At 50.7% G+C, this 24,381-nt stretch overlaps 11 protein-coding genes across 11 annotated transcripts; 5 read left to right on the top strand and 6 right to left on the bottom strand.

Moving 5' to 3' along the window:
* Positions 1–273: 273 nt before the first annotated feature.
* Aud_003787 (putative protein kinase) lies at positions 274–2,895 on the top strand (the record flags this gene model as incomplete). The annotated part of the gene is made up of 1 exon (XM_043288734.1): positions 274–2,895. The coding sequence occupies one exon, from the start codon at positions 274–276 to the stop codon at positions 2,893–2,895; it is 2,622 nt and encodes an 873-aa protein (XP_043144669.1).
* Positions 2,896–3,728: 833 nt separating this feature from the next.
* On the top strand, positions 3,729–4,568 carry Aud_003786 (SDR family oxidoreductase; the record flags this gene model as incomplete). Its single annotated transcript, XM_043288733.1, has 3 exons — positions 3,729–3,978; positions 4,048–4,342; positions 4,400–4,568. The coding sequence occupies 3 exons, from the start codon at positions 3,729–3,731 to the stop codon at positions 4,566–4,568; spliced, it is 714 nt and encodes a 237-aa protein (XP_043144668.1).
* A 611-nt stretch (positions 4,569–5,179) lies between these two features.
* Aud_003785 (DJ-1/PfpI family protein) lies at positions 5,180–5,860 on the bottom strand (the record flags this gene model as incomplete). Its single annotated transcript, XM_043288732.1, has 1 exon — positions 5,180–5,860. One exon carries the CDS (start codon positions 5,858–5,860, stop codon positions 5,180–5,182), a length of 681 nt encoding a protein of 226 aa, XP_043144667.1.
* A 389-nt stretch (positions 5,861–6,249) lies between these two features.
* Positions 6,250–6,738, bottom strand: Aud_003784 (uncharacterized protein; the record flags this gene model as incomplete). Its single annotated transcript, XM_043288731.1, has 3 exons — positions 6,250–6,521; positions 6,572–6,580; positions 6,639–6,738. The coding sequence occupies 3 exons, from the start codon at positions 6,736–6,738 to the stop codon at positions 6,250–6,252; spliced, it is 381 nt and encodes a 126-aa protein (XP_043144666.1).
* A 1,850-nt stretch (positions 6,739–8,588) lies between these two features.
* Aud_003783 (putative glyoxalase family protein) lies at positions 8,589–9,100 on the bottom strand (the record flags this gene model as incomplete). Its single annotated transcript, XM_043288730.1, has 3 exons — positions 8,589–8,665; positions 8,723–8,919; positions 8,967–9,100. 3 exons carry the CDS (start codon positions 9,098–9,100, stop codon positions 8,589–8,591), a joined length of 408 nt encoding a protein of 135 aa, XP_043144665.1.
* A 174-nt stretch (positions 9,101–9,274) lies between these two features.
* Aud_003782 (uncharacterized protein) lies at positions 9,275–11,221 on the bottom strand (the record flags this gene model as incomplete). Its single annotated transcript, XM_043288729.1, has 1 exon — positions 9,275–11,221. The coding sequence occupies one exon, from the start codon at positions 11,219–11,221 to the stop codon at positions 9,275–9,277; it is 1,947 nt and encodes a 648-aa protein (XP_043144664.1).
* A 3,060-nt stretch (positions 11,222–14,281) lies between these two features.
* Aud_003781 (uncharacterized protein) lies at positions 14,282–15,508 on the top strand (the record flags this gene model as incomplete). Its single annotated transcript, XM_043288728.1, has 3 exons — positions 14,282–14,492; positions 14,542–14,943; positions 14,991–15,508. The coding sequence occupies 3 exons, from the start codon at positions 14,282–14,284 to the stop codon at positions 15,506–15,508; spliced, it is 1,131 nt and encodes a 376-aa protein (XP_043144663.1).
* Positions 15,509–15,929: 421 nt separating this feature from the next.
* On the top strand, positions 15,930–17,839 carry Aud_003780 (flavin-containing monooxygenase; the record flags this gene model as incomplete). Its single annotated transcript, XM_043288727.1, has 3 exons — positions 15,930–16,222; positions 16,267–16,516; positions 16,562–17,839. The coding sequence occupies 3 exons, from the start codon at positions 15,930–15,932 to the stop codon at positions 17,837–17,839; spliced, it is 1,821 nt and encodes a 606-aa protein (XP_043144662.1).
* A 114-nt stretch (positions 17,840–17,953) lies between these two features.
* Positions 17,954–19,396, bottom strand: Aud_003779 (LLM class flavin-dependent oxidoreductase; the record flags this gene model as incomplete). The annotated part of the gene is made up of 1 exon (XM_043288726.1): positions 17,954–19,396. The coding sequence occupies one exon, from the start codon at positions 19,394–19,396 to the stop codon at positions 17,954–17,956; it is 1,443 nt and encodes a 480-aa protein (XP_043144661.1).
* A 548-nt stretch (positions 19,397–19,944) lies between these two features.
* Positions 19,945–21,353, bottom strand: Aud_003778 (zinc-binding alcohol dehydrogenase family protein; the record flags this gene model as incomplete). The annotated part of the gene is made up of 4 exons (XM_043288725.1): positions 19,945–20,483; positions 20,530–20,975; positions 21,024–21,064; positions 21,108–21,353. 4 exons carry the CDS (start codon positions 21,351–21,353, stop codon positions 19,945–19,947), a joined length of 1,272 nt encoding a protein of 423 aa, XP_043144660.1.
* An 896-nt stretch (positions 21,354–22,249) lies between these two features.
* Aud_003777 (putative methionine permease) lies at positions 22,250–23,967 on the top strand (the record flags this gene model as incomplete). Its single annotated transcript, XM_043288724.1, has 3 exons — positions 22,250–23,338; positions 23,385–23,785; positions 23,829–23,967. The coding sequence occupies 3 exons, from the start codon at positions 22,250–22,252 to the stop codon at positions 23,965–23,967; spliced, it is 1,629 nt and encodes a 542-aa protein (XP_043144659.1).
* Between the last annotated feature and the right edge of the window lie 414 nt (positions 23,968–24,381).

Raw genomic sequence — 24,381 nt, 5'->3', positions numbered from 1 at the left:
GATGAGGAGTTTGCGGGTCCATGTCCACCTATAGGAAAATTACAGCATAAATTTATGCAGTGTGATCCATCACCTTTTTTACTTCTGCGGGTTATGCGGGTACCCATATTGGGTTTTGGGTTGGGTTTACTACTCAGAACCCACCCACGGGTTTGCTGACTAAGACCCGGACGCGACCAACCTGGGGTATGTATATATACACTGACCCCCACCGGGTTCTCGACATTATTAGCTCTCTGTACAACTCCCCCGAAATAGAATAATACAAAATCAATGCCTGAGACCCTCCACAAAAGTGAAAGCAATGATGGTACGGGTGACCAGACCGGGCCTGGAATCCTGACTGTTAAGCTCGGCTGGGCTTATGGCCTGATCCTCCCAGACGACCCAGGCGCGGAAGACGAAGTGTGCGAGCGATGGCGCCCGTACGCGATCGGAGAATATGAAGGGCTCCAGCTGTCCACAGAGGCGATGGCCGTCTACGCCGCCAAGGGAGCCGTTTCATGGGCAGCAGGGCACCGGCCATTCAAGTTCGACGTCTCTGCGTCTCCGGCCTCCGAGTTGACGGTATCCCTATTCGTCAGGGACAGCGACTCTGATGCGTCGACGTCGTCATCGGGAGAGTACGAAAACCAGATCATCCCCCTTGGACTGATCAGATTGAACCCTTTCCTGATAGGTTCGGGTAAGCAAAGGGTGGACGTCCAGGATGGGACGGGGAGAGTGGAAGTCGAGGTTTCCTACACGCACAAGGAGTTTTCACCCTTGGAGACGCAGGAAGTGTGGAGCGTCCGCGGGGAGAACAGTTCTGGTGATCTTGATCTCATCTATGTTGAAAAGAAAGACACCGGTCGAAGCTACGGCATGAAGGCCGTTGATATCCGCACCGTGCAAGCTGTTGCTGCTCCTGGATCTGACGCTGATACAGACGTTAACATGGCACCCAGCCTTAGCCTCCACTCTGCCATCCAACACCCTTTTATTGCACCGCTCAAATTCGCGCTCAGGTCGTCTGAAGGGACGCTGCATCTACTTTCGCCACTGGCCAGCGGCGGATACCTTTTTGATCATCTGCAAAGAGAGCGGCAGTTTAATGTCCACGAGGCGAGATTTTATGCGGCGGATCTGGTCTGCATACTGGAATACCTGCATGACAAGCATATCATTCTCAATTCTCTGAAGCCTGAGAATATTCTCCTGGATTCCTCTGGCCATGTCAGTCTATGCAAGCCTGGCCTTTTCGGGTTGAAATTAGGGGATGGAGTTCACATTTTGCCCGGCACGCCCAAGTATCCAGCTCCTGAGGCTCTTCTTGACGACCGAGAGGCTTCCCCGGCAGCGGATTGGTGGGCTTTGGGGATCATTCTCTATGAAATGTTGATGGGCATGCCCCCTTTTTATCACAAGGACGCTGGCAAGCGCCGGCATAAGATCATTAACCAAGACCTACAGCTACTTGAGAGCCTGCCATCGACTGCGAGGGAAATTTTAACAAAACTCCTTGATAAAGATCCTAAAGAACGCTTAGGTGCAAACGGAGCCGCCGAAGTGAAAGCCCACCCATTCTTCCACGCTATGACGTGGCATGAATGCCTCCAGCGGAAATTTACAACTCCCTTCAAACCCCACGACGCCGCAGTGATCTTCTGGCGGGAGCCTTGCATATACCAGCCCTTCAAACGCCCAGAACGAGAGCAACGAGAATTTGAAGGAGAGGTGTACGAGCAAATAGGCACCACTGAGTTTCCTTTGTGGATACCAATAGGTTCAGTCAATGACCAAGGTAAAAGCCACGCCGCAGACAAGAATGCTTCGGACTCACAGGATCGCGGGGATGATGATGGATGGGAGTTAACGTGGGAGCCCACAAAGCAAGAGTTTTACTTCAAGAATCGGTTCACTGACGAAAGGGTTACGGCCAAACCCGAAGCTGGAGGGGAGGATAAGACGTTGCCCCCAGCAGTTGGACATCCTAGTGAGCGCCAGAAAGAAGAAGCACTCGCAGCTGCACTGAAAGCTGGATACAGCCAGCATTTGCTTTCTGAAATCCTCAGATACAGTACAAATCTGAACGTGCGGATTCTCGACTATGACCAAACGCCCGACGGTATAGGGATAAGACCAGATACTCGGGACATTATACCCGTTACACCACTAGAATGGGCCGTAGAGCACGAAAGGCTCGATCTCGTTAATCTATTCCTGGAGAACGGCGCTGACGCGAACTTCACCATCTCCCCGCGAGACGGACCGGCGCTGCTTAAGGCAGTGAAAAGAAAGTCTCAGAGGCTGCTTGAGATTCTTGTACAGAAGACCGACCGCGTCTCCTGCACCAGAGCCCTCGCTCTCGCAGTGGAGCAGCAGGACATCATGACCGCCAATACCCTGCTTGCACATCGCGTGCGATGTGACTTTGAAGAATCCGATCGGCCTCTTCCGCCTCATCCCTTCTTTGGGGACTACGACTCTAATATTTCGCGAGGACTAGAAGTGGAGGACTTGACGCCTCCTCTCGTCCGGGCTGCTAGACTAGGCAACGTGGCTCTGGTAGCGTTGCTCCTTGAACACGGTGCTGATGCCAATGCCGCGTACCACGATCTAGGCGGTCGTCGCGATGGATATGAAACCAGAGATTCGACAATCCCAGCCAACTTCTCCTGCGGAAGGGTCGTACAGATAGCGATGGAGATGGGTCATTCTGAGATCGTCCGTTTGCTCGTCGATGCCGGCGCAGATATCAACCTTACACACCCGGTCTGGCCGAAACCAGTCTGGCCTGTGCCGGGTCACATCTGTCAGCCCGTACCGAGGGCTGTTTACGTCGAGGTCAGGGCTGGCCTGGAGGCAGCGGTAGCAGCAAGAAGAGGGCAAAGCCTAGCAAAAAATCCAAATTGATGTAGTACTATGAGCCCACTATCGTGCAAGGCTCATTTAGAAATATATATCAGTGTCTCGTGTGGTGACTTGATTTCTGGCAGTTAAGAATGGCTGGCCTCCTGGAGGCAAATGCCTGACAGACATCAATTAGCATTACACATCTGACCACAGATAGACGAACCAAGATAGCCACCTTAGCTCCTTATTGTCATTCCCATTCCAGTAGGTGTCCAGTGTCACCCTAAAGGTAGCGCGACTAGTTTGAAAGTAGCTACAAGGGGTAAAATTCATACCACTTGGGTCACGAATAATGCGAACCGGAGAGCAGGGGATGGCGACCAGTCCTCCATACCTGAAAGGATTGGCAGTTAAATCGTGAAGGGTTGGCCGGAATAATACAGGAACACGGAAGAGACCGCGGTGCTTGCAGGCCATGCATGGTCTACAAGAATAATGGTTCTCCTAGATGATACCAGCGAGGGCAACCGAGCATTCACACTTACCCAAAGTCCTTGCAATTTCGTCAGCTAATACGATGTAATAATAAACCTACATGGTTCATCACACATCATCAAACATTTCGTTAACACTTTAGTGGTCAACCGCCAGGACATGCTTATAAACCCTGCATAGTATGGAGTCCTCCGCCACAGGCGGAGACATCGGACCTCACGCTCCCCGACTAACAGCGGTGCTTAGAAATCCAAGTATGTGATCTCGGATTCAATACCCATGAGACGGGTCTTATATATTAAAGGTCGCACAGTCGGGTAACGACCGAGTTGCAGACTTGGTGATTCCGATCATCAACACGTGTCTAAATATATAGCCCTCCTATGTTCGCATAAAGCATGGCTTCCGCATCAAAGGTTGTGTTTATCCTGGGAGCTGGCCCCCGTATCGGCATCTCGGTCGCCAAGCGCTTCCTAAAAGATGGGTATAAAGTTGCAATCGGAAAACGGAATCCTCAGAGCCTGCAGGATCCCGAACTCAAAGACATGTACTCGGTTGCTGTGGATGTGGCTCAGCCATCGTCAGTTGCTTCTGCATTCAAAGAGGTGACTGAGAACCTTGGAATTCCCCAGCTAGTCGTTTACAATGGTGAGAAACTATGACGGTGCAGTCTTGGTCATTTGTCGTTGGCTGTCACTTCTAATTTTATCATATTAGCTGCGCTTGCCACCTTCCCGGCAGATCCTACCAATCCATTCGACATTGCCCCAGACGCTTTTCAGCAAGATATCGCTGTCAATGCTACAGGAGCTTATACTGCACTCCACCATGCAACATCCGGGTTCTTACAATTGAAGGAGCAAGACCGCACCGTTGCTCCAGCTTTTATCGCAACTGGAAATCTGACTCCCTTCATGCCTAATCCTCTTTTTGTTACCCTAGGAACTGGGAAGAGCGCTCTGGCCTATCTAATTAATATAGCGAATAAGGCGTATAAGGAAAGAGGACTGCGGTGAGTGAGCCACCATACTTGTAGAATAGCACCGAAATGACTGTGATATACCTGCAGATTTTACTACGTCGCAAAAACCTCTCCAGAAGGCGGGCCACCACAGGTTGATGGACCAGAGTATGCCGAAGCATTTCTTCAGATTGCCAAGGGAGAGCTAGGAGGGGAAGGGTGGGAAGTCCGGTTTACTGTGAACAACGAAGGGAATATCGTCGAGAAATCTCATTAGTAAAGCAGAGTTCGACGAGGATGACTAAACCTTGACTGTGTGGTGAATGTAATCTGAGGAATGGCAAAGAGCTTCCATACTGCTCTACAGTATAGAGACTTATCTCAGTATGATTACTGTTGGAGATACAATAAGCGGGCAGTTATTATGAATTCTGTATTGCTCTCATGATGTCTGCACTAGGGCTCTATTTATTTATGCCAGAAGAACGAGGGAATCTGCTGAAAGGTTGTTTTTGGGTATTATGTACGTAGTCCGCCTCTTAGATGCTTCTTGTCAACGGGATTGACCGGCTCGAAGATGCCGTACAAACTTCTCAAGACCATGACCAATGTCGCCAGCTATTACTGGTCGCTAGTAAAATATGCCAGATATTTGCCCCACGACATCTCAAGCTTACAGAGGACCCTAAGGCGGTTGGGATGGTGTTGATGCTGCAAGAAATGGTCTACAGCCAAGGAGGGATGCCCAGTGGACTGGGAAGGAGTCCGACTGTGAAAACTATCAACGTTGATGCGCTATAAATGGTAGACTGCATTATTGTCGAGTTGCGTGCGGAAAGATATTCTTCTGATTGATCTCTACTGTGGTTGCAAGCCACGCATGTATCCTCAAACAGCAGCAAAAGCAAACGGATCCTTGGTTCCATCCTCCTCCACATCCCAAACATACTCAATCTCTTGAGCTATCTCACCAGCCACATCCTTCCCATGCATGTCCCTCACAAAAGCCAACATCATATCGATCCCCGCACTCACCCCAGAAGAAGTCCACACATTCCCATCGGCCACCCACCTAGCTTCTTTGACCCAGCGCACCTCCCCCCTCAGCGCCGTCGTCGGCCCCCAAAGCATCTTATTAGTCGTTGCTCGTCTACCATCCAGCACGCCCGCCCGCGCTAACACGCCCGCGCCGTTACACACGGACATGATGTATTTCACCGACGGGGCGATTGCCCGCACGAACTCGATGACGGGATCGATGGTGTGGGGGAAGCGGGTCCCCGCGCCGCCGGGCACGACGAGCACGTCTATCTTGCCCTTGGCGGTATCAGGTGCGGGTGCGTCCTTTAAAAAGTCGGCGAAAGTACCCGTTGGAACTACTTCCTGGGCGCAGATGGAGTTCACCCGATGTGCGGCTGGATCCGGGGATTGAGTTGAGACGGGAGCGAGGCTTGATGCGAGGAGGGAGAGGTAGATCTGTTTTCTTTCGGAGAGGACGTTGAGGACTTCCAGGGAGCCGAAGGCGTCGAGGGCTTCGAAGCCGGGGAAGAGGAGCATAGCGAAATGCATGTTGGGTGGGTTGTGTATGGTAGGAGGGGATTCTCGGCTTTACTGGTGAATTACCTTGCCTCTCACTAATGAGCGAGAGTGTTTGATTTATGTCTTCTGTAAAAGCAGGCCTGTCATCGTGAGAGACATGCCAGTCTTCGGACCGTGGCGTTGTTGGCGCGTCGCGCGGCGATAATTAAGGCCGACATGGAGGAGTGAGTCATATTCATGAATCCACTCTTGGCACATTGGAAGTCAGGAACACGAGCAATGAAAATGATGCTCACAATGCAATAGAGTAGCAGATGAGATTATAATCCTCTTATATGTCGTCAATCATGAATCGTTCACGTTCTGTCAGCAGAAACACCAGGCAATCCAGTCCACAAATACAACATACAACACCCATTTTAGAGGGTCCACACATTATCTGGCCTGGTAGTCCGTTCATCTTGCGCTGCTCTGAATCCGGACGAGATGGGTCCAACCCATGTGTAGCCCCGCAGTCGCACGGTGCCGGTGACACGGCTCGTCTGCAGTAGATCTCCATTGTATGAATGCTCTTTCGTATACGGATTGCCCATGCTCGCAAACTTGCGACCTCTTTCGAGGCCAATGCGGTCAACATCGTCGAGTTCCAGCGGCTGCGAACTTAACGGTTCGGCCAAGTAACAGAAGCAGACTATAATGGTCGGTTAATAACAGAAACAGGGGAGAAATCTAGCAACATACTGTGAACAGCTAGTATGGCATCGATTAGCGGGTCTAGTACTGTCCATCGGGGTAGATCTCGACACACCTTTGCAACTTGCGTGCCTTGTGCCCAGTACTCTCCCAGTATCACTTCCTAAATCTCCGCCATGAACAACATATTCGGAGTTGAAGCCCAGAATATCCATGACTTTTGTCGAGGATACGAGCACCGTCCCCAATTCTGAAATCTTTGCAGATCGGAGACTGGGAGGGCAATGCGTACCCAACAAGGGACGGCAACAATTAGGTGACATGGCGCTTCGAAGCTGGATAATTCTTTCGGATCATGTCCAACATCGACAGAAATTCCAAAAGCTCCCTATATCATGTTTAGCAAACAAAATGGACTCGCTGATTGAGATTGCGGAGAATAACTGGACAGCCGTGCAAGAGAAGAATCGGTATTGCATTCGTTTGGTCAGAAACCAACGCGGCAAAATGGATGCCATTCATTCTTGCCGTTGCCAACCATTGGCGACATCTTGAGGAAAACTTTGATGAATTCCTCGTCCTTGCGCCTATTATAGTAGGTTAATTCTTTGAAGCCATGCTCAGATAGACATTGCCCTTCTCACCAAACAAACAGTGTTTCCTACGCATCCTTCGCATTGCTCATCCAAGGCAACGTTATGCCATAGCGTCGATCACGTTGAAGCCTCTCATACATTTCCGGAGCCAGCCGTGAAAGTCGTAGAATCGTTGATAGCTCTTGAAGAGCGTTTCCAGTATAGCAACCTCGAACGGTTGGCACGATGTCTCCACTCTGGTGGCCACATCTTGAAAAATATGTAGAAGGCTGCGTATACGAATCCTGGTTCTCGCGATTCCTCGGAACGCACAAGCTGTAAATAAATGGTCTTCTTGGTGGGAAGAAAGAAACGATCGCCGGGTATATCTGCGCGGCCGGATCACAAAACAAGTAATATGAGGTAGGTCTCCAAGGCCAGAGATGGAAGCAACTGAAGCTCGTATAACTCCGCCCAGTCTGAGGCCAGCTGACCATGTATGAAAAGTTGATTTCTTACACAAACTGCTGTATTTCCAGCAGTTACTCAAAGCGGGCCGATCAGACTCAACATGCGGATGCCGTTTCATCGCACATAAGCTTCGATCGGCTACCTAACCACCTCAAAGCAGGGGAAATTCGATTGCGCATGTCTGCGTATCACGGCAGGAGCTCAAATGCAAAGAAGGCGAGGTTTACAATGGGGAGCACTGTGCCCTGGCAAGTGGTGAGTGCATCGACCACCGCTGCCCCACCTTGGGAGCTGGAACCTCAGGTCCCAATCGCACTTCTGGAGGATGGACAAGTGAAAGCTGGGAAGAGTCTACGTCTGGACAACAATAGAAAGTTAAAGTCTGGCAGATAAGCAAGGAAGAGGGTCAGCGATGGTCCGCTCAAGGGCGGAAGGGATAACCGTAAGCAGAGCGCATGACGCCAGTCACAGGGAACAGATAAGACTGGAACCAAAAAGTATGCCTTGTATCAATGATTGCCGGAGGGAATTATGTAACAGAGCTTGTTTGTTGGCAGAAGAGTTAGTATAGGATTGCTAAATGTCATGATCATTACTTTTCGATAAAGCTTCATTCCTCCAGAATTCTCAAATCTGCTCAACTCACTTCATAAAGATTATAGCTCTCTTAGCTCGTAGAAGACAATAAAATAGCAGCATCCACTGCCCACTGGGCTGTTCTCCATGGACCAGGAATTAGGACCCTATAGTGCACTACTGAAGTTGACTAGGCAGGCTTGATCTATCCGGCTACTTTATCTGAAACCTATGAATGTTAAGCTGGAAAGGTTGCGGGACCATATGTTTTTAACAACACATATTGTAAATGCGGTGTATTGTTGACCAGGTTGTCTCCTATAACACCGGTGCAATTGACTCGCATTCCGAGTCTTTCGGCAGGCGCACACTTTGTATTCACACTGGATTCTGATGGAAAGGACAGAGACAAAGTCTCTAACAAGTGTCGCTGCCTTTCCTAGTTATAAACTGAACTCAAGGCGGTTTCCGGCGTAATCTCTGGCGAAGAACCGTGTCGGGTACTCGACCCCCTTTTCCCCTATAGTCTTATGATTAGTAACAGTTTCATGTCCATCCACACAGGTTCTATCCTCACCTGAACATGCACCCGGTGGATCCGCCTGTAGAGGAGCAGCCGGGCCGCCCCGAAGATGGTGATCATATATTCGTTGCTGCAGCTTTTGCAGGTCGTCTAATGAGCCTACACGAAGGCAGGGATGGCGAGGAGAATCCGGTTCATTCTGTCCGAATGCAATGTGGATCTGCTGCTTTCCGTCTGATGTTATATTGAACCTGGTCGCTTAGCAACAGTCCGCCCAGAGAGGAGTCGATCTAATTACCAGGCAGTTGTGTCTTTCTGTAACTGGGGGACGGGTGTAGCAGTCAGCCCCAATGTATCCACATAGAATGTGTGTGCATTATTTAATGTCCCTGGTGGAACCAGGAGATTGATATGAGAAATTCCAGTGATCATTATGAGAGTACATTAATCAAGTCTTCGCTTTATGATTCTGGTTGTGGGGCACATCAAGTCGTTTATGTATAACCCCGATCATCGGAACCCGGATCCCGTCGTCGGCAATCATCATCATCCTCATTATTTGTCATCATTATGGTCGTTATGGTCATCGACTTCATTATCATCAGTTCACTCTGTCATCCCCCCTGTAAAAGACAATGTGATCTTTGCAGCCTGCACTGAAACCTCCCATGTCTTTCGTAAGGCTCTGATCCCCGCAATGCTAATCTTCCACCAGCCCGTAAAGAGTCTCCGATCGAGCTCATCTTCATCAAGAATCTCTGCCTCCAGCTGTCCAACTCCCTTCTTGCTATGTGCAACTAGCCAGCGACCACCGACGCCGTTCTGTATATCGACTGGGAAAAAATACCACCACTCAATTTTGCCGCAGTCGGGGTGACTGTTCCCGCGGTCGTGGCCTTCTTTACCCCCGCAGTGACAGGAATACACTCGCACACAGGGGACAGCCATCAAGTACCCCTGCTTGTCACTGGAGGCTAGGTCGACGAACGTGATGCAGGAGTCATACAGCTCAGAATTATCCAGAGCCACTCCCTGTTGCCAGACGGCGCACCGGATCAAAGGGTCACCAGTGACAGCATGAATGGCGATGCTGTTCAGCCGTGTCTCAGCTGGAAACGGTGGAAGTTTTGGGTTCAATGTCCAGTCCACTCGGACAAAGAATTGGCGAAGCTGCTCGAAGGACATGCAGTCGAACAGGTACGCATGGAATCCCCGTGGATGAGTCGATGCTTGATGACTTGCCAATTCATTGAGAAGCAACAAGACCTGCTGCCGGTCTTCTGGCGGCGCCTCATCCCACCGGCGACACGCCATGATTCCTTGCTGGATGGCTGTTCCTCCTGCGGCAAAGTAGTAGACGATGGTCCGCATAACAAGCCATAGAACCTGGAATCCGAGCCAAAAGTACAGCGCTTCGGTCGGCTCACCGTCCAGCCGAATAAAAGTGCCCAGCAAACCTGCCAGGTTGACGCAGATGCCGACCCCCAGCACGATCCGCCACAGCGTATGACGCCGGATATTGGCAGGGATTCCCAAGACAATCTTTCCTTGCTCGCCCATGCGAAGTGGAGACGGTAGGATACCCGCGACCATATGCCTTGTGCGCTTGAAAGGACTGTCGCGGCCCAGGCCGCTTACCTGCAGCAGGACCGCAGCGACAAAGGCATGAGCCCAGCCCGCCATGGTCCACGCCCAGACTCCTTCACTACCAACTCTCCGAAGTGTGAAGACCTCTATCAGCTTGACTAGTGAGAGCGAAAGCCAGAACCAATCTCTCCAGGGCGATGGAAGGCCCCCTTGGTCGGGAATAAAACGGTGGATATCAATAGGCGATCCCTTCTCCGCCGCCGGGACCGTGTCCAGCGCCAGCTGAGCATTTTTATCCAATGTGTAAATCGCATGTGCTCTGTAGACGTCGTCGTGCGCCTCCGACGTCTTGATTCGGGTGATTGCGTCCATTTGCGCGGCCTCGTGCGCTGTCATCATGCCACACCGGCGCTTCCACTGTTGTAGGGAGATGAGCGGCGCAAGATTCGGCCAGCCGTCTGTACTTCCCGTCCATGTCAAGGCCCATCGACCGACCCAGTGTCGGCATGGGACGATCTCGATGGCACCCGCGTCTCCGAAATCGATACGGCTGCGCGCTTGTCGGAACCGGTTCACTGGGAGGAGGACTCCGATGGCATGGTCGACGAACTGATTGCGGAGGCCCATCGACTCGCGTAAAAAGTCTGGCACCGTGGCAGACAGACACGCTTTAACCACATGAATCTGACCGAAACAGCTCATAGGAGCCCAGACAATTCCGCACGCCGCCTTGAGGCCGTGAATCAGCGCTTCCCCTATGGGGGCGCCTATGATGGTGGACACGGCCGAGATCTCGACCAGGTTGCCTCCTATCCGAGACATATCTGTTGCTACAACTGCTTGCACGAGAGAATTAAAGATTTCGGATACGGCGCTGAATATCGGGAGGATCGGCCACAGAAGCAAGTCGATCACATGGTGGGCGATGGCTGGAAGACAGTCTTGTAGAGGAAAGGAAGCATTCATTTCGTCCTAGGCCCACAACACAAGAAAAGAAAGGCGGTACTTGAGCCAAGCGAGAGGCTGAGAAGCCTTTACCACGACATGAAGAGGTCTTCACCACCGCTGGTGAGGGGCTGATGGGGGTTTGTGTGACCGAGCCAGCCACAGCGCCCACAAAATCGTGTTTCTGTGACATTGGCATATTTGCAGCCAATGAGCAGCCTTTTGCGGGCCGCGTATAGTTGCCAAAAGTTGTCAAGTAGCTTGGCAAATCGTGTGTGAGACGTGCCAAGGCTATGGATAGAAGCAGATATGATTGGCCTGTTTGCTGTTTTCTGCGGCATCGAGCGGCGTGATCTGTGCCTGCCTCTCTGTAGGGCAGCTGGCCCTCCTCCATCGGTCTGACAAGACTCAAAGAAGAACGTTGATGTGCACCTAGAGGTCGTTCAAGATATTCACCCATTACGCTTGTGACCACTCCTACGGTTTGTTCCTGGCTGACGCACTGGAAGTCGCCCTGAGGTGGGTAGATCGGTACAGCCCCCGTAGTGATACTGCAGAGCCAAGGTGACAAGCCACCACTGTGGCTCGTACCCTGGCGTCAGTGGGTAATGAATTCCTTGAATTAGCCAAGTTTATCGTCGATCGACCCATATACGCTCGTCGAACTCAGGTGGAACGTCCTGTCAAATAAATGTATGAGGTTATTCCGACGTATGACGCCAGCATCAGCTAGAAACTCCCCAAAAGCCCATACTTGCTGAAACAGTTGGCACAGGTGGCCTTATATCCCTACGGGCCCATGAAATTCGAAAACCTATCAAGCGCAATGGGACAAGGTCGCGTTCCTGGACTTGTCAAACTCCCTTGACACGCAAGGGCTCGCATGCGCCAGCTCTGCCGGAAGGATATCTGCTCCAATCGCACCCAAGAGCTCAAGAAGGGATGGAAAATATATTTAATATCCCGTGTTGTGACTCAGTGAGATGCTCTCTCAGGTAAAGGTATGAGCGAGTGGGACCATGCTCTACCCCTACGGTATAGCGGTTGACTATGATGTGGCATGCCTGTCCTGTCCGTTGTCTTCCCTGATAATATAACGAAGGTGCCATCGATCCATACTTGACGTGCGATGATCCGAGTAGTTCTAGACTTTTGCGTCTGCGTTGCGGGAACCTCCGCTGGTCTGATCTGGGCTCTAGCCATGTGTGATACTCATTGTCTATGACAGCCATATCAATTGATGTGTATCCCTTTCAGCCCCTTGAAGTTAGTGGAATTGGTGGTGAATTGTGTCTTGTCTCAAATGGCCAAATATGGCAGACCCAAATCGACATGTCCGACGCCTCTGGACCCAGGGCTCGATGGAAGTCCATGGCATGAAATTAATATGGAACTTGCCGAAGCCAGGGAGCCACGAGGGAGGTTGTTTATGGAGATATCCGTCTATCTGCTGACTAAAACCGGGATGGTGAATACGATCCAACTTGGAAAGTGAATAGAAGCCATGGACTCCGAGTATATAAGATTGAGAGCTCCTTCAATGAAGAAACTCTCTTCCCTCGATCTCTCCTTGTCTACCCGCATCTCGACCGCTGTCCTCGGGGAGACTACAGTATCTGCACATCAGTTGCATTTGAAAAGTTTCAGCATTGAATACGCTACAATGGCCTCCTTCCGTGAGGTGGGCCGAATTAATGGCCGATTGCATGTTGCTGCCATGCCAATTTCCAATATTGCTGGCAGCCATGATCTGGCGCATCGATTTTATCAGTATGACGAGTAGTTTATACAACCCTCTCGGTCTGCCGTATTGTGGACTAAGAAATGCCGTAGTGAACAGGACGTTGACAATATTGTCCAGTGGCTGTTCAGCGGCCATGATGAGGAAGAAGCTGACCATGGGGAACAAAACAATGTGATCTACATGAGGACCTGCCCATCGTGCATACGAAGTGCGTACTACGCATGCTACCCTCATTGTACATTGCTAATGTCAATCGACAGGACTGGAAGCTGGTCAAAGCGGCCTGTGCCTAGGTTGCACGATTGTGGTTGCTGGGGGAATGGTCCTCTTTATGTTCTCATTCTTTTTGCCCATTTTCCTCTTGCTTATATTCCTTTGAGGACATCTCTCACTCCTCGAAACTCCCATCTGGCCATTACACTTGCTCCGTACAGTCGAACCAGATATCATCGTTTTCAATGAGGATCGCAATTCGACATTGGACCAGCGACCCACCGAATATGAAAGATACCTTCAATATTATGATTTAGACGCCAGTTGTGAACCTTGTCGCGGCCTGGCCCGAGGTTGCCGACCTGCATAGTGAGAGACGAGATTCTGATGCGTCTTGCAGTAAACCGAGCTTAGGAAAGATGCTGCCAATATTGAAGATATGTATTTGAATGTCCAACGATTCCCAGAGTGGATCTTGAAAGATGGCATGTAAATAACGGCTGAATGTCTCAATCAACACTATGGAGGTTCCAATTATGAAGTGGGAGAATACCATGTGTCAAGCAGAATAAGCCTATCATTCCTACAATGCTAAAATTGTTGTCTAGACACCTTTTTGGCGTAGTGGTTATATGGCTGACACCATGTTAGTTGTATGGCTGATTCCTTATTGGTTGTCAGTCCAATGTGATTATAAATCAATACAGCATAAGTTAGTTAACTAGTCAACTAGTAGTTCTAAATGGTACATGCATATACTCAGAGTAATAAGGGACATGGATCTCCCATGTTTTACTTGAATTTATAAGCAGGAAACGTGAAATTGAGGCTGTCAATAACGTAGCTGTAGATTAGTAGGTTGAACTAGAAGCAAGACTGTGGATATTCTCATAAATTAATTGGTCAATGACAAAAAGTTCCATGGATCCTTCACCAAAATTCCATAATGGCCGACAATCCATGAAGCTATGAAGCAAATGATGAAAGCGGGGACGTTAAAAGTATTTCTAAGCGTGAACGGGATGATATCCAGCCGATTTAGACGTATTAAACACACTCATCTCCAGTCTTCTACGGGTATTCATCTGCATCCACCGTCATCTGTATCTCTACAATAATCCGAAATGTCCCCTATCCGCGTTGGCCTGATCGGCCTCTCTGGTGCTACGGACTACGAAGGCACAGCTTGGGCAGCAAATGCTCATCTCCCATTTCTGCAACGATCAGAGCATTTCACTCTCGCAGCGTTGCTCAACTCGTCCGTTCAGTCGGCTCAAGCTGCTATTGAGAAGTACAATCTCCCAAAGGATACCAAGGCGTATGGCAATCCACAAGGTGTGTTTCTCCATAACCGCCGGTTTGTTGAATGATACTGACATGAAAGACCTCGCCAATGACCCCGACATCGACCTGGTAGTCTGTAGTGTCCGAGTGGACCGACATTTCCTGACAGTGCGTCCCAGCCTGGAGGCCGGCAAAGCTGTCTTTGTTGAGTGGCCGCTCGACCGCAACCTGGAGGTCGCAAAGGAAATGGCTTCTTTGGCAGCCGCTCACAATGCAAAGACAATTGTCGGGCTGCAGGCTTCCTACTCACCGATTATCCGCAAGCTGCGTCAGTTGGTACACGAGGGAGCTATTGGCCGGATTCTGTCGAGCACTCTTCTAGGCTCGTGTGGGAATGAGTTGACCTCAGAGAGTAAGAATGTCCGATACTTTCTCGACAGAACGGTGGGAGGAAACCTGATGAGTATTGCTGTCGGACACAACCTAGAATCGGTGATCTCCGGTATGTCACCTTACATTGGCAATATGCAACATTCTGACCATGAACAGTCCTTGGGGAATTCAAAAGCTTCACCAGCAGCTGTGCCATTAGTCGTCCGGAACTGGACATTGTCAATTACGCGGACGGGGGCAAGGTGATCGAGAAATCAGTGCGCAACACAGTTCCCGATCAGATCCTGGTCCACGGCACGGCAGAGGAGTCGAATGCATTCGTCACCATCAACCTGTACGCAGGGAAGGAAATGCCAGGTCTGCCGCGACTCGACTGGCGGATTCAAGGAGAGAAAGGCTGGCTGCGAGTGACTTCGCCTATGGCGTTTCTCAATGTCGGCACCCCAGAGACCAAGTTGCAGCTTTATCGTACTGAGTCTGGGCAAGTCGAAGAGGTCACAGTGGACGAAGACGAATGGGACTCTCTGCCCATACCTGGTCAAAATATCGCCCGACTGTATGAGGCGTATCGTAAAGGGGAGTGGTATCCTACATTTGACTGGGCTGTGAGGAGACATGAGTTGATTGATGGGATGTGGAAGCGGTTTGACAAGGGTATTCAGTTGGGCTTATGATAGGGAATTACTTGAGAGTCTGGTACCTTGGTTTCTCTACTTTTCACGGTCGCAGTCATCTTTAATAGTCAAAACAGCATTTTGCAATTTCACCTCCATACTTGAACTGAAAATTTAGTCCCTCTCCATGCATTGAATGTTGTATCTAATGCAAAATACAGTGACGCCATTCTGTCCCGCAGTGATGTGACCTGGCGGATGGCCCCCCACCAAGAACAGAACAGAGAACTCCTCAGCAGGGGTCCGAATCAGGCCATTCGGCGCCGCCAACGCAATTTCATTGTCGATGGCGTGTAGTAACTGATTGTGAGGCCCTGGTGGGTCCGTATTTCAAGTGATGATCAACCGCGGGTTAGATATATAGGGCCGTCCTGGACGATGGCTGCGTTACCGGAAGAATCCATCGATCAAGAGAGCCACGATGTCAACATTGAAAGGTCCCATTGTCGCAGAGACGCACTTCCAGAACAGATACCCGGCCGACAAGGGTGGAACAATTACTGAGGTAAAGTCTGTCGAAGCCAAGGAAGCGAATCCATCGACAAGACCGACATTTGAGCTCGAGGAACATCCCATCGACGAGGTTCGACAGATCAAGGTCGGGGTAATTGGAGCTGGACTATCAGGTATTACAGCGGGAGTATTGCTGCCTGCTAAGCTGCCCGGGCTGGATCTGAGAATCTATGACAAAAACACCGATGTTGGAGGCACATGGTAAGACATCGGAGAAGAACTTGGAGCGTAGCTGACACAGCCAGGTTTGAGAACACGTATCCCGGCGTGAGATGCGATATCCCTGCGCATGTCTACCAATCCGGATTCGAGCCTAACACGCAATGGACGGAAGAGTTTGCTCAGGGCCATGAGATTCGCGAGTATTGGCAGCGGGTCGCTCGTAAGTATGATGTCTACAAATATCTCCGGCCACGGCAGAAGGTGCAGAAGGTCAAATGGCTCCCTGAAGAAGCCAAATGGGAGGTTACTCTATTGGATCTGAACAGTGGAAAGGTATTCTTTCGTTTTGCCTTAAATGAACACGCCTAACATTCCTAGGTCTACGCCGAAAAGCTCGACGTCGTGATCAATGCCATCGGGCACTTCAATGCATGGAAACTTCCCGACTACGAGGGCATCAACGACTATCAAGGCAATCTGTTCCATTCCTCAAACTGGAATCACAACGTCGATCTGAAGGGCAAAAGGGTTGCTCTGATTGGCAACGGAGCATCCGGGCTGCAGGTGCTTCCGGCCATCCAGCCCATCGCAACACACGTGGATCACTACGCCAGGAATCGCACTTGGATTGCAGATTCGTTTGGCACTACGGGCGTTCGACGACTGGAGCCCAATCTATTCTCTCAGGAGCAGCTCGAGTCTTTCAAGGACCCCGAGGAGTATTTGAAGTACCGCAAGAGTGTCGAGCAGGGCTACTTCTCCCGTTTCGGAGCTATCTTCAAAGACTCGCCCGAGAACAGAGAATTGCGAGAGAAATGGACGAACCTGATGCTGCAACGCGTGGGCAACAAACCGGAACTAGGAGACAAGATCATTCCTGACTTTCCGCCCAACTGTCGTCGTCCCACGCCGGGACCAGGCTATCTGGAGGCGCTCACAAAGGACAACGTCAGCTATATCCAGACACGCATAAAGAAGTTCACAAGAAAGGGAATTGTAACCGACGATGGAACTGAACGCGAGGCTGACGTTGTCATCTGTGCTACGGGGGCCAACGTCGACCACGCGCCACCCTTCAGCATCATAGCAAATGGCATCGATCTTAAAAGCGCATGGAAGCCGGACGGGTTGTATGGCCATCCATACAACTATCTTGGTGTTGCCACACCGGGTTTTCCCAACCTCTTCTGGATCGGAGGTCCCCATTCCACCGGACACAGCGGCAGCGTGCCTAACAGCATTGAGAATCTGGTCACCTATGTCGCCAAGTTCCTGCGCAAGATCCGCAGCCAAGGCATACGGACAATGCAGCCTTCCAAAGCAGCCGCGGATGATTTTGTCGAGTATTGTGATCGGTTCTATCCGCGGACGGTGTGGAGCGACAGCTGTAGCTCTTGGTATAATGGTGGTCGACCTGGAGGGAGGATTCATGGTCTATTTCCCGGGAGTGCAGCGCATCTCAACTACATCCGACGTGATCCTCGGTGGGAGGACTGGGAGTACACCTACACCAATCCCAGTGGAAATCGATTTGCTTACTTTGGCAACGGATGGAGGCAGCGAGAGTTAGACAGAGAGGCTGATCTGACACCGCATCTCCGGAAGCCAGAGACGATTGATCTTCGGTCGTATCTTGAGGGTTGGTGGGATGTTTGATTCATTTCTATAACTCTACGCAGTAGATATTCGTCGTGAATATATTGATAAACCCTTATTGTACCGTCAAACTTCTGATTCGTATTATATTGATCAAAAAAAATACACTACAACTCACTGTTGATCTCTTGCATATTCAGGAACATCCTCTCCCTCTCTCCAGAAATACTTGGCTCCTGGATGCGTCTCCTGCAGTCGATTCTGACCCTTCAGACCATACATATTCTCACGCAACGTTCCCCCCTTAACAACGTAGTCCTCCCAGAAGAGACCCCGTCGGCGTAGCTCAGGCAGTAGATACGTGATAATGTCGTCAAATGTTCCGGGAATGGTCGCGTAACTGAAGTTGAACCCGTCCACATCAGCCACTTCCACCCATCGTTCCAGTTCGTCGGCCACCGTCTGCGCGCTTCCAATCACCTTGGCTCCATTTCCTCCGAGACGTAGATACTCGGCAATAGTCTTCTTGTCCCACTTTTTACCGTCCGTTCCGGGAACGGTACTCGCCCAGTGGTTGACCATGCTGCGGATGGCCGGCTGCTCGACAAAGCGAAAGTCTTGGTCATCCTCATACTTGGACAAGTCGTAACCTGACCATCCACCAAAGAGCGCCAGCGCACCCTCTGTATCGCCATAGCTAGCCAACTCCTCGAACTTGGCCTGCGCCGCTTCATCCGTCTCAGCCACAATGACCAGCAGCCCGGCGATGATCTTGATCGACGCGGGATCTCGCCCAAAGTCCTTCGCCTGCGAGCGAATACTGTCCACCGACGACCTGACCAACTCCGGCTTCTGCCCGTTCAGAAAAATTGCCTCGGCGTGCTTGGCAGCGAACGTCTTGCCCGCCGTCGAGGTCCCAGCCTGCAACAGGAACGGTGTGCGCTGCGGACTCGGCTCGCAGAGATGCGGGCCGGGAACATTGAAATACTTCCCTTGGTGATGGATCTGCCTCACAGCCTTGGGGTCCGCGTACCCCGTAACGCCATCCTTGCGGTGGACGGCTCCATCGCGCCACGAGGCCTCCCACAGCTTGTAGGTGACGTCCAGATACTCATCCGCAATCCGGTACCGTTCATCATGCTCCACCTGCGTATTGAGACCAAAGTTCCGCGCCGCGGAGTCAAGGTACGAGGTGACGATATTCCATCCCACGCGTCCGCCGCTGAGATGATCGACTGTTGAGAATCTCCGCGCAAGGGCATAGGGGGCGTCGTATGTTGTTGACGCGGTGACGCCAAACCCGATACTCTCCGTTGCGGCCGCCATGGCGGAAACACTGTACAGCGGGTCGTTGATGGGGAATTGTGCGCCGGCGGGGATGGTCGGCTCGAGGTTGGCTGGACCTTTATAGACATCGTAGCCGCCCAGCACGTCGGCGAAGAAGATGGCGTGGAACTTCGCTGCTTCCAGCTTTTGCGCCAGGGCGATCCAGTGCTTGATGGACTTGTAGTCGTGTCCTTGGTCTGAGGGGTACCGATGGAGACCTGGATTGAGATGGGAGGGCGATTGCATGGCAAACGCGTTGATTATGAGTTGCTTTTTCTGTGTTGAGGACATAGTGCACTATAGGAATTGATTGAAGAAATGGTGAAAGAAATCTGGATTGGCTTTGGATTAGTCGCGAGTGATTTTTCGTGGTTCCATTAGGTAGATATAGTTTGGATTTTTGTATAGTTAAACAAGCACGAGCTTAGAGCCACGCAGCTGTCGATACTTACCCCTCACGGCAATCCATTGTAGGACGGATTGTGAGGGGCATATCGTGTCTGCTAGTCTGCCGACCCAGCCTACTGAAGAGAAGACGGTATCGAGCCTGTTGCTCGAGAATGTTAGTGGGTCGTGGAGGCGTGCGCGGGATATCAGATTGCGCCACACTTGGCATCGATTGTGAAGCAACCACAAATCAGAAGACAAAACCTGACATGACTTGGAGTACTCTTTCAAACATTGGATCTTGTGCACAGGGTCAGGTACGCTGGTTTCCAGCCGTTCCAGGTAGCAATTGGTAATGAGAAGCCGCGGGAGACCGAACAGTAGAATGAACATTTAATATATATATTGAATATCTATTCGGAATTGCTCTCTATAAGTGCATATAATGTTCACTACCGTCCTAGATTCATGACAATTCTCTTGCCTGACGCCTTCCCCTGTCTCAAGACCTCCAAAGAGGCGTTGATACCCTCCAGCCCTCCGTCTGCCAGTATAATCTCCGGCAATCGAATCGTCTCTGTTTGTAGCAGCTCCTCAAGCCAAGTCACCATAGCCTCGCCCACTGCAGGAGAGCTATGGAACACTTTAATTGGAACGGTATGGTAGATGATCCTGCTGTCCCTCTCCTTGGGCAGCCCAGTCAGCCCCAGCAGATGCGCATGTGAGCCATCATCGCGCATGGGAGCATTAAGTGTCTGCTGTAGCAGAGTTGCTGTATCTCTTCCCACGATATCAATAGCATATCGCAGCTTTTCCCTAGTTACGCCGCGGATGATCTCTACAGCCCTGGCGGTATCGTGGCGATCGACGAGTAGGTCTGCCCCCGCATCGAGGAGCCTGGCACCATGTCGAGCTACATCAGCCACGCAAATGACTCTCAAACCCGCTAGTTTGGCAAGCTGTAGAGTGATATATCCCGTCGTTGTGGATGCTGACTTTATTAGCCAAGCGTCACTGCAGGGATGCGGTCAGCTCACCTCCCCAGATTGCAAGCCAATCCCCTGGCGCTATTCGTTCCGTGTTCGAAGATGATTGAAAGCACTCGTCCCTGATATCTTGGGGCAGTTCATTGCGATCAAGCTTCGAGATGACTTCAGGAAGATCCGGTCCAGGACATCTTCGAATGCGACCAAAATCTAACCCAAATGAGACCCCCAGTGCTAGAGCAGCTGCAACAAACGCCACCCCCAAGGACGCAGAGGCATGTACATTGCCCGTCGGCGGAATGCGAGCAGCGTTGAAATGCGTTGCTACGGCATATTCCTGAAAGGCAGCCTTGCGCATATCCCGATAATCCGTGGACGGAACGAGAACGATATCACCGACTCGAAGTCGAGAACAGCTGTCGGACACCTGGATGACCTCGCCGGCTAGGTCACGGCCGTTGATCCATGGGAGGGTAGGGATTCCGAAATTGTATGCACTGAACTGTCAGAAATGGTCAATAATACGTCATGGTATGGTCACTTACGGCCCTTTCCAGTCGATGGGATTCAACCCAATGGCCATAATCTAGAGATGTTAGAATACTCGAGACAATCGGCAGGATTTGTACCTTGACTAAGATCTCATCTTCATGGGCGACTGTAGGAACGCCATGATCTGTCACAAGGGTATATTGCTCTCCTACACCCTTCAATAACAGGGCGCTCTGTTTTGTCTTCTTATGTTGTTTGGTGGCTGATGCGACGTCGAATCGGCGGGTGACGGTAGGCCCTGGCGCTTTTCCCGCAGACAAATGACGATGGAAGAGCGGTTCTTCCACGCGACTGGCTCTGACATAAGTAGATACTGTAGTCATTTCGTCAGGGTATAATGATTCTCCTGCTGTGGCGCAGAGTCAAGGGTGTTTGTCGATAGAGAATATGGATGAATACCACTACGATGCCGTGCGCTTATACATTGCCCGGATATTATCTGTCTTCCCATACATTACTGAATTCCTGACTCGACAACTATACTCCAATGCATTGTCGTGTCTCATTGCTCTCCAAGAAAGTTCGCATATGGCGCATGGCGGGGTTATGATGGCGTGATAAAAGCACAATTCTGGTTCAGTAGACGAGGTTCATCCTCACAACTGGCTTTATCCAGTTTCTCGGTCGACAGAATGCTCCTGGGTTTCGTCCTGGTGGAGCAAAAAGTGTTTTCGCCATTATGATACTCTTCTCGCCATCCAGGTAGTCGCTATGGGGTTGGTTGACTGCTATGTCAGGATCAGGATTACGGCTTCTCCAAATCAGCTGCAAATCCCGCGATGATGTGATTAGGGCTGATGATGGCGCTGATAGCAGTAGATAGACCCAGAGAATCAGGACGCATCCACGAAACACAAAATTCAAATTTGCAAATGTTGTTTGGAAGGTTGACAATTTCATCCACAGCATCATGGTTAGCATATGTCTAGTAAATAATGTGCAGTCAAGACAAACTTTGTGATCGCGTACAGGAGACGTTCGGAGTCCTTATCTGTCTACAAGAGGAGTCTATGAGTGATATCTGCAGGGATACCAAAGCTCCCACGGTCAGATAAGCATTATTAATGCTGGTGGGATGTAGACAGCCGCGGCCGACAATGGCGTGCCTGGAAGGATGTTACACAGTAACGCTTATATGTAGCTCAAGTAGACTATCAAAGGGGACCGTTTGCGTGAGACAAATATGATGGACTCTGATACTGTTGCTAAAGTAAACAAAATGGATGATTCTGAATATCAACCACTCTTAAACCCCACATCCGCCCTGTATGAAACGCTTTCCTACGAGTCCATCCAAGACATCAGAACAAATGGACGTCCTGTGTCTAGCCGCAGCACAATTCCCGAGCCAGCCACTTTCGGCCGCAACCTCACATGGACGAGCGCCTATATCCTGGTGATATCGCGCGTCATCGGCAGCGGCATCTTCGCAACTCCAGGCTCAATCGTGAAGTCGGTCGGAAGCGTCGGGCTGGCGCTGCTGGTATGGCTCGTGGGGACGGTTCTGGCAGCATGCGGCCTGGCTGTGTCGATGGAGTTTGGCTGTATGCTCCCCCGATCTGGTGGTGACAAGGTCTATCTCGAGTATACGTATCGACGTCCTCGATTTCTGGCGTCGACGTTGATCGCCGTTCAGGCGGTTTTGTTGGGCTTTACAGCGAGCAACTGCATTATATTCTCCAAGTACACCCTGTTCGCTCTGAGCATTGATCCGACAGAGTACCAGCAAAAGGCCCTGGCTGCAGGCCTTATGACTGCAATTACAATCGTCCACGGGTGCTTTCTGAAAACCGGCATATGGATACAGAACCTGTTGGGGTGGATGAAGATTTTCATGATCGCTGCAATGACACTCACAGGGCTCTGGGTGATACTCTTTCGACCTGAGGAACGCTCCATTTCCGGGTCGAATGACGTGGACAGGACTGGATACGACGTCTTTTTGTGGGACAATCTTTGGGAAGGGTCGAATTGGAGCTGGAGCTTGCTTTCAACATCGCTTTTCAAAGTGTTCTACTCATATGCCGGGCTCAGTAATGTAAACAACGTCCTCAACGAGGTTCAGGATCCGATCCGGACGGTCAAATCTGTGTGTCCGTCCGCTCTCGTTACTGCTTGTGGTCTTTACCTGCTGGCAAACATCTCCTACTTTCTCGTCGTCCCAATCGAGGAGATCAAGAACAGTGGTGAACTCGTTGGGGCTCTCCTGTTCGAACGCGTTTTCGGGCCGCATGTTGGAAGGACCTTGTTTCCTCTGGCGATCGCCATCTCCGCCGCAGGAAATGTCATGGTGGTCACATTTGCCTGGGTAAGTCCACTCAATATCTTGAAAGTACAGTAAATGACGTGGATAGGCACGGGTGAACCAGGAGATTGCCCGACAGGGCTTTCTGCCTTTCTCGTCCATGCTCTCATCGTCTCGCCCGTTCAACGCTCCTTTGGGGGGATTGATTGTGCATTATATCCCTTCGCTCTTGGTGATTGTCCTTCCCCCTCCAGGAGACGTGTACAGCTTCATTCTAGATGTCGAGGGCTATCCAGGCCAGATTTTCGCCTTGGCTATTGCAGTTGGCTTGCTGATTATGAGGCGACGGCAGCCCAATCTGCCACGACCATTCAAAGCATGGCTTCCTGCGGTCTGGCTTCGAATTATCGTCTGCGTTGCCTTACTTGCGGCACCGTTTATTCCTCCTCCAGACAGAAAGGGCGATGTGGACTTTTTCTACGCGACATATGCAGTCGTGGGTGTCGGAATGTAAGTTTGTCCTCCTGTTCAGAGGATTGGCTAACAGATACAGTCTACTGTTTGGGGTGATTTATTGGTATATTTGGACCGTTCTTCTTCCACGATGGGGGGGATACAGACTGGAAGAAGAGGTAGATGTGCTGGACGATGGGACGAGTATCACGAAACTTGTGCCGTCATACATTCTCTAGATATTTATCAGCGATCGATATTAACTCAATTCTTTCAGCAAGAATATAATGACTTTAGCCGTGCACCTGTAAAACTCCCTTCTATAGTTTGGCCACTTCCAGTTCATGCTCCGAATACGAGGATCCCCGTTTAGATTCAGTACAGAGACACCAATCCGTTAGATGTAGGCAGTAGGAACTTCCTATTTTCCAGTTAGGCTGGTAACAGGAAAATGCCGTGACGCATGGCAAAGGACCTCCCGATTAGAAATGCACAAGATTATAAATGCATCGGTAGGCTTTCATTTGCCATCTGCGAGTATCACATGTTGTCAGGATAATGTACAGGATTCTGAAGAGCAATTTATCGATCACAGGGTCTGTCAGAGCCAATCGCTGTATTTCCTATTTCTCAGCATCTGATGCTTTCTAAGA

This window comes from Aspergillus udagawae (genome assembly GCF_001078395.1).
Source record: "Aspergillus udagawae IFM 46973 DNA, scaffold_2, whole genome shotgun sequence".
In the NCBI taxonomy this organism is placed as follows: domain Eukaryota; kingdom Fungi; phylum Ascomycota; class Eurotiomycetes; order Eurotiales; family Aspergillaceae; genus Aspergillus; species Aspergillus udagawae.
The sequence above is the reverse complement of the archived record's forward strand: the minus strand, read 5'-3'. Positions and strand labels throughout refer to the sequence as shown.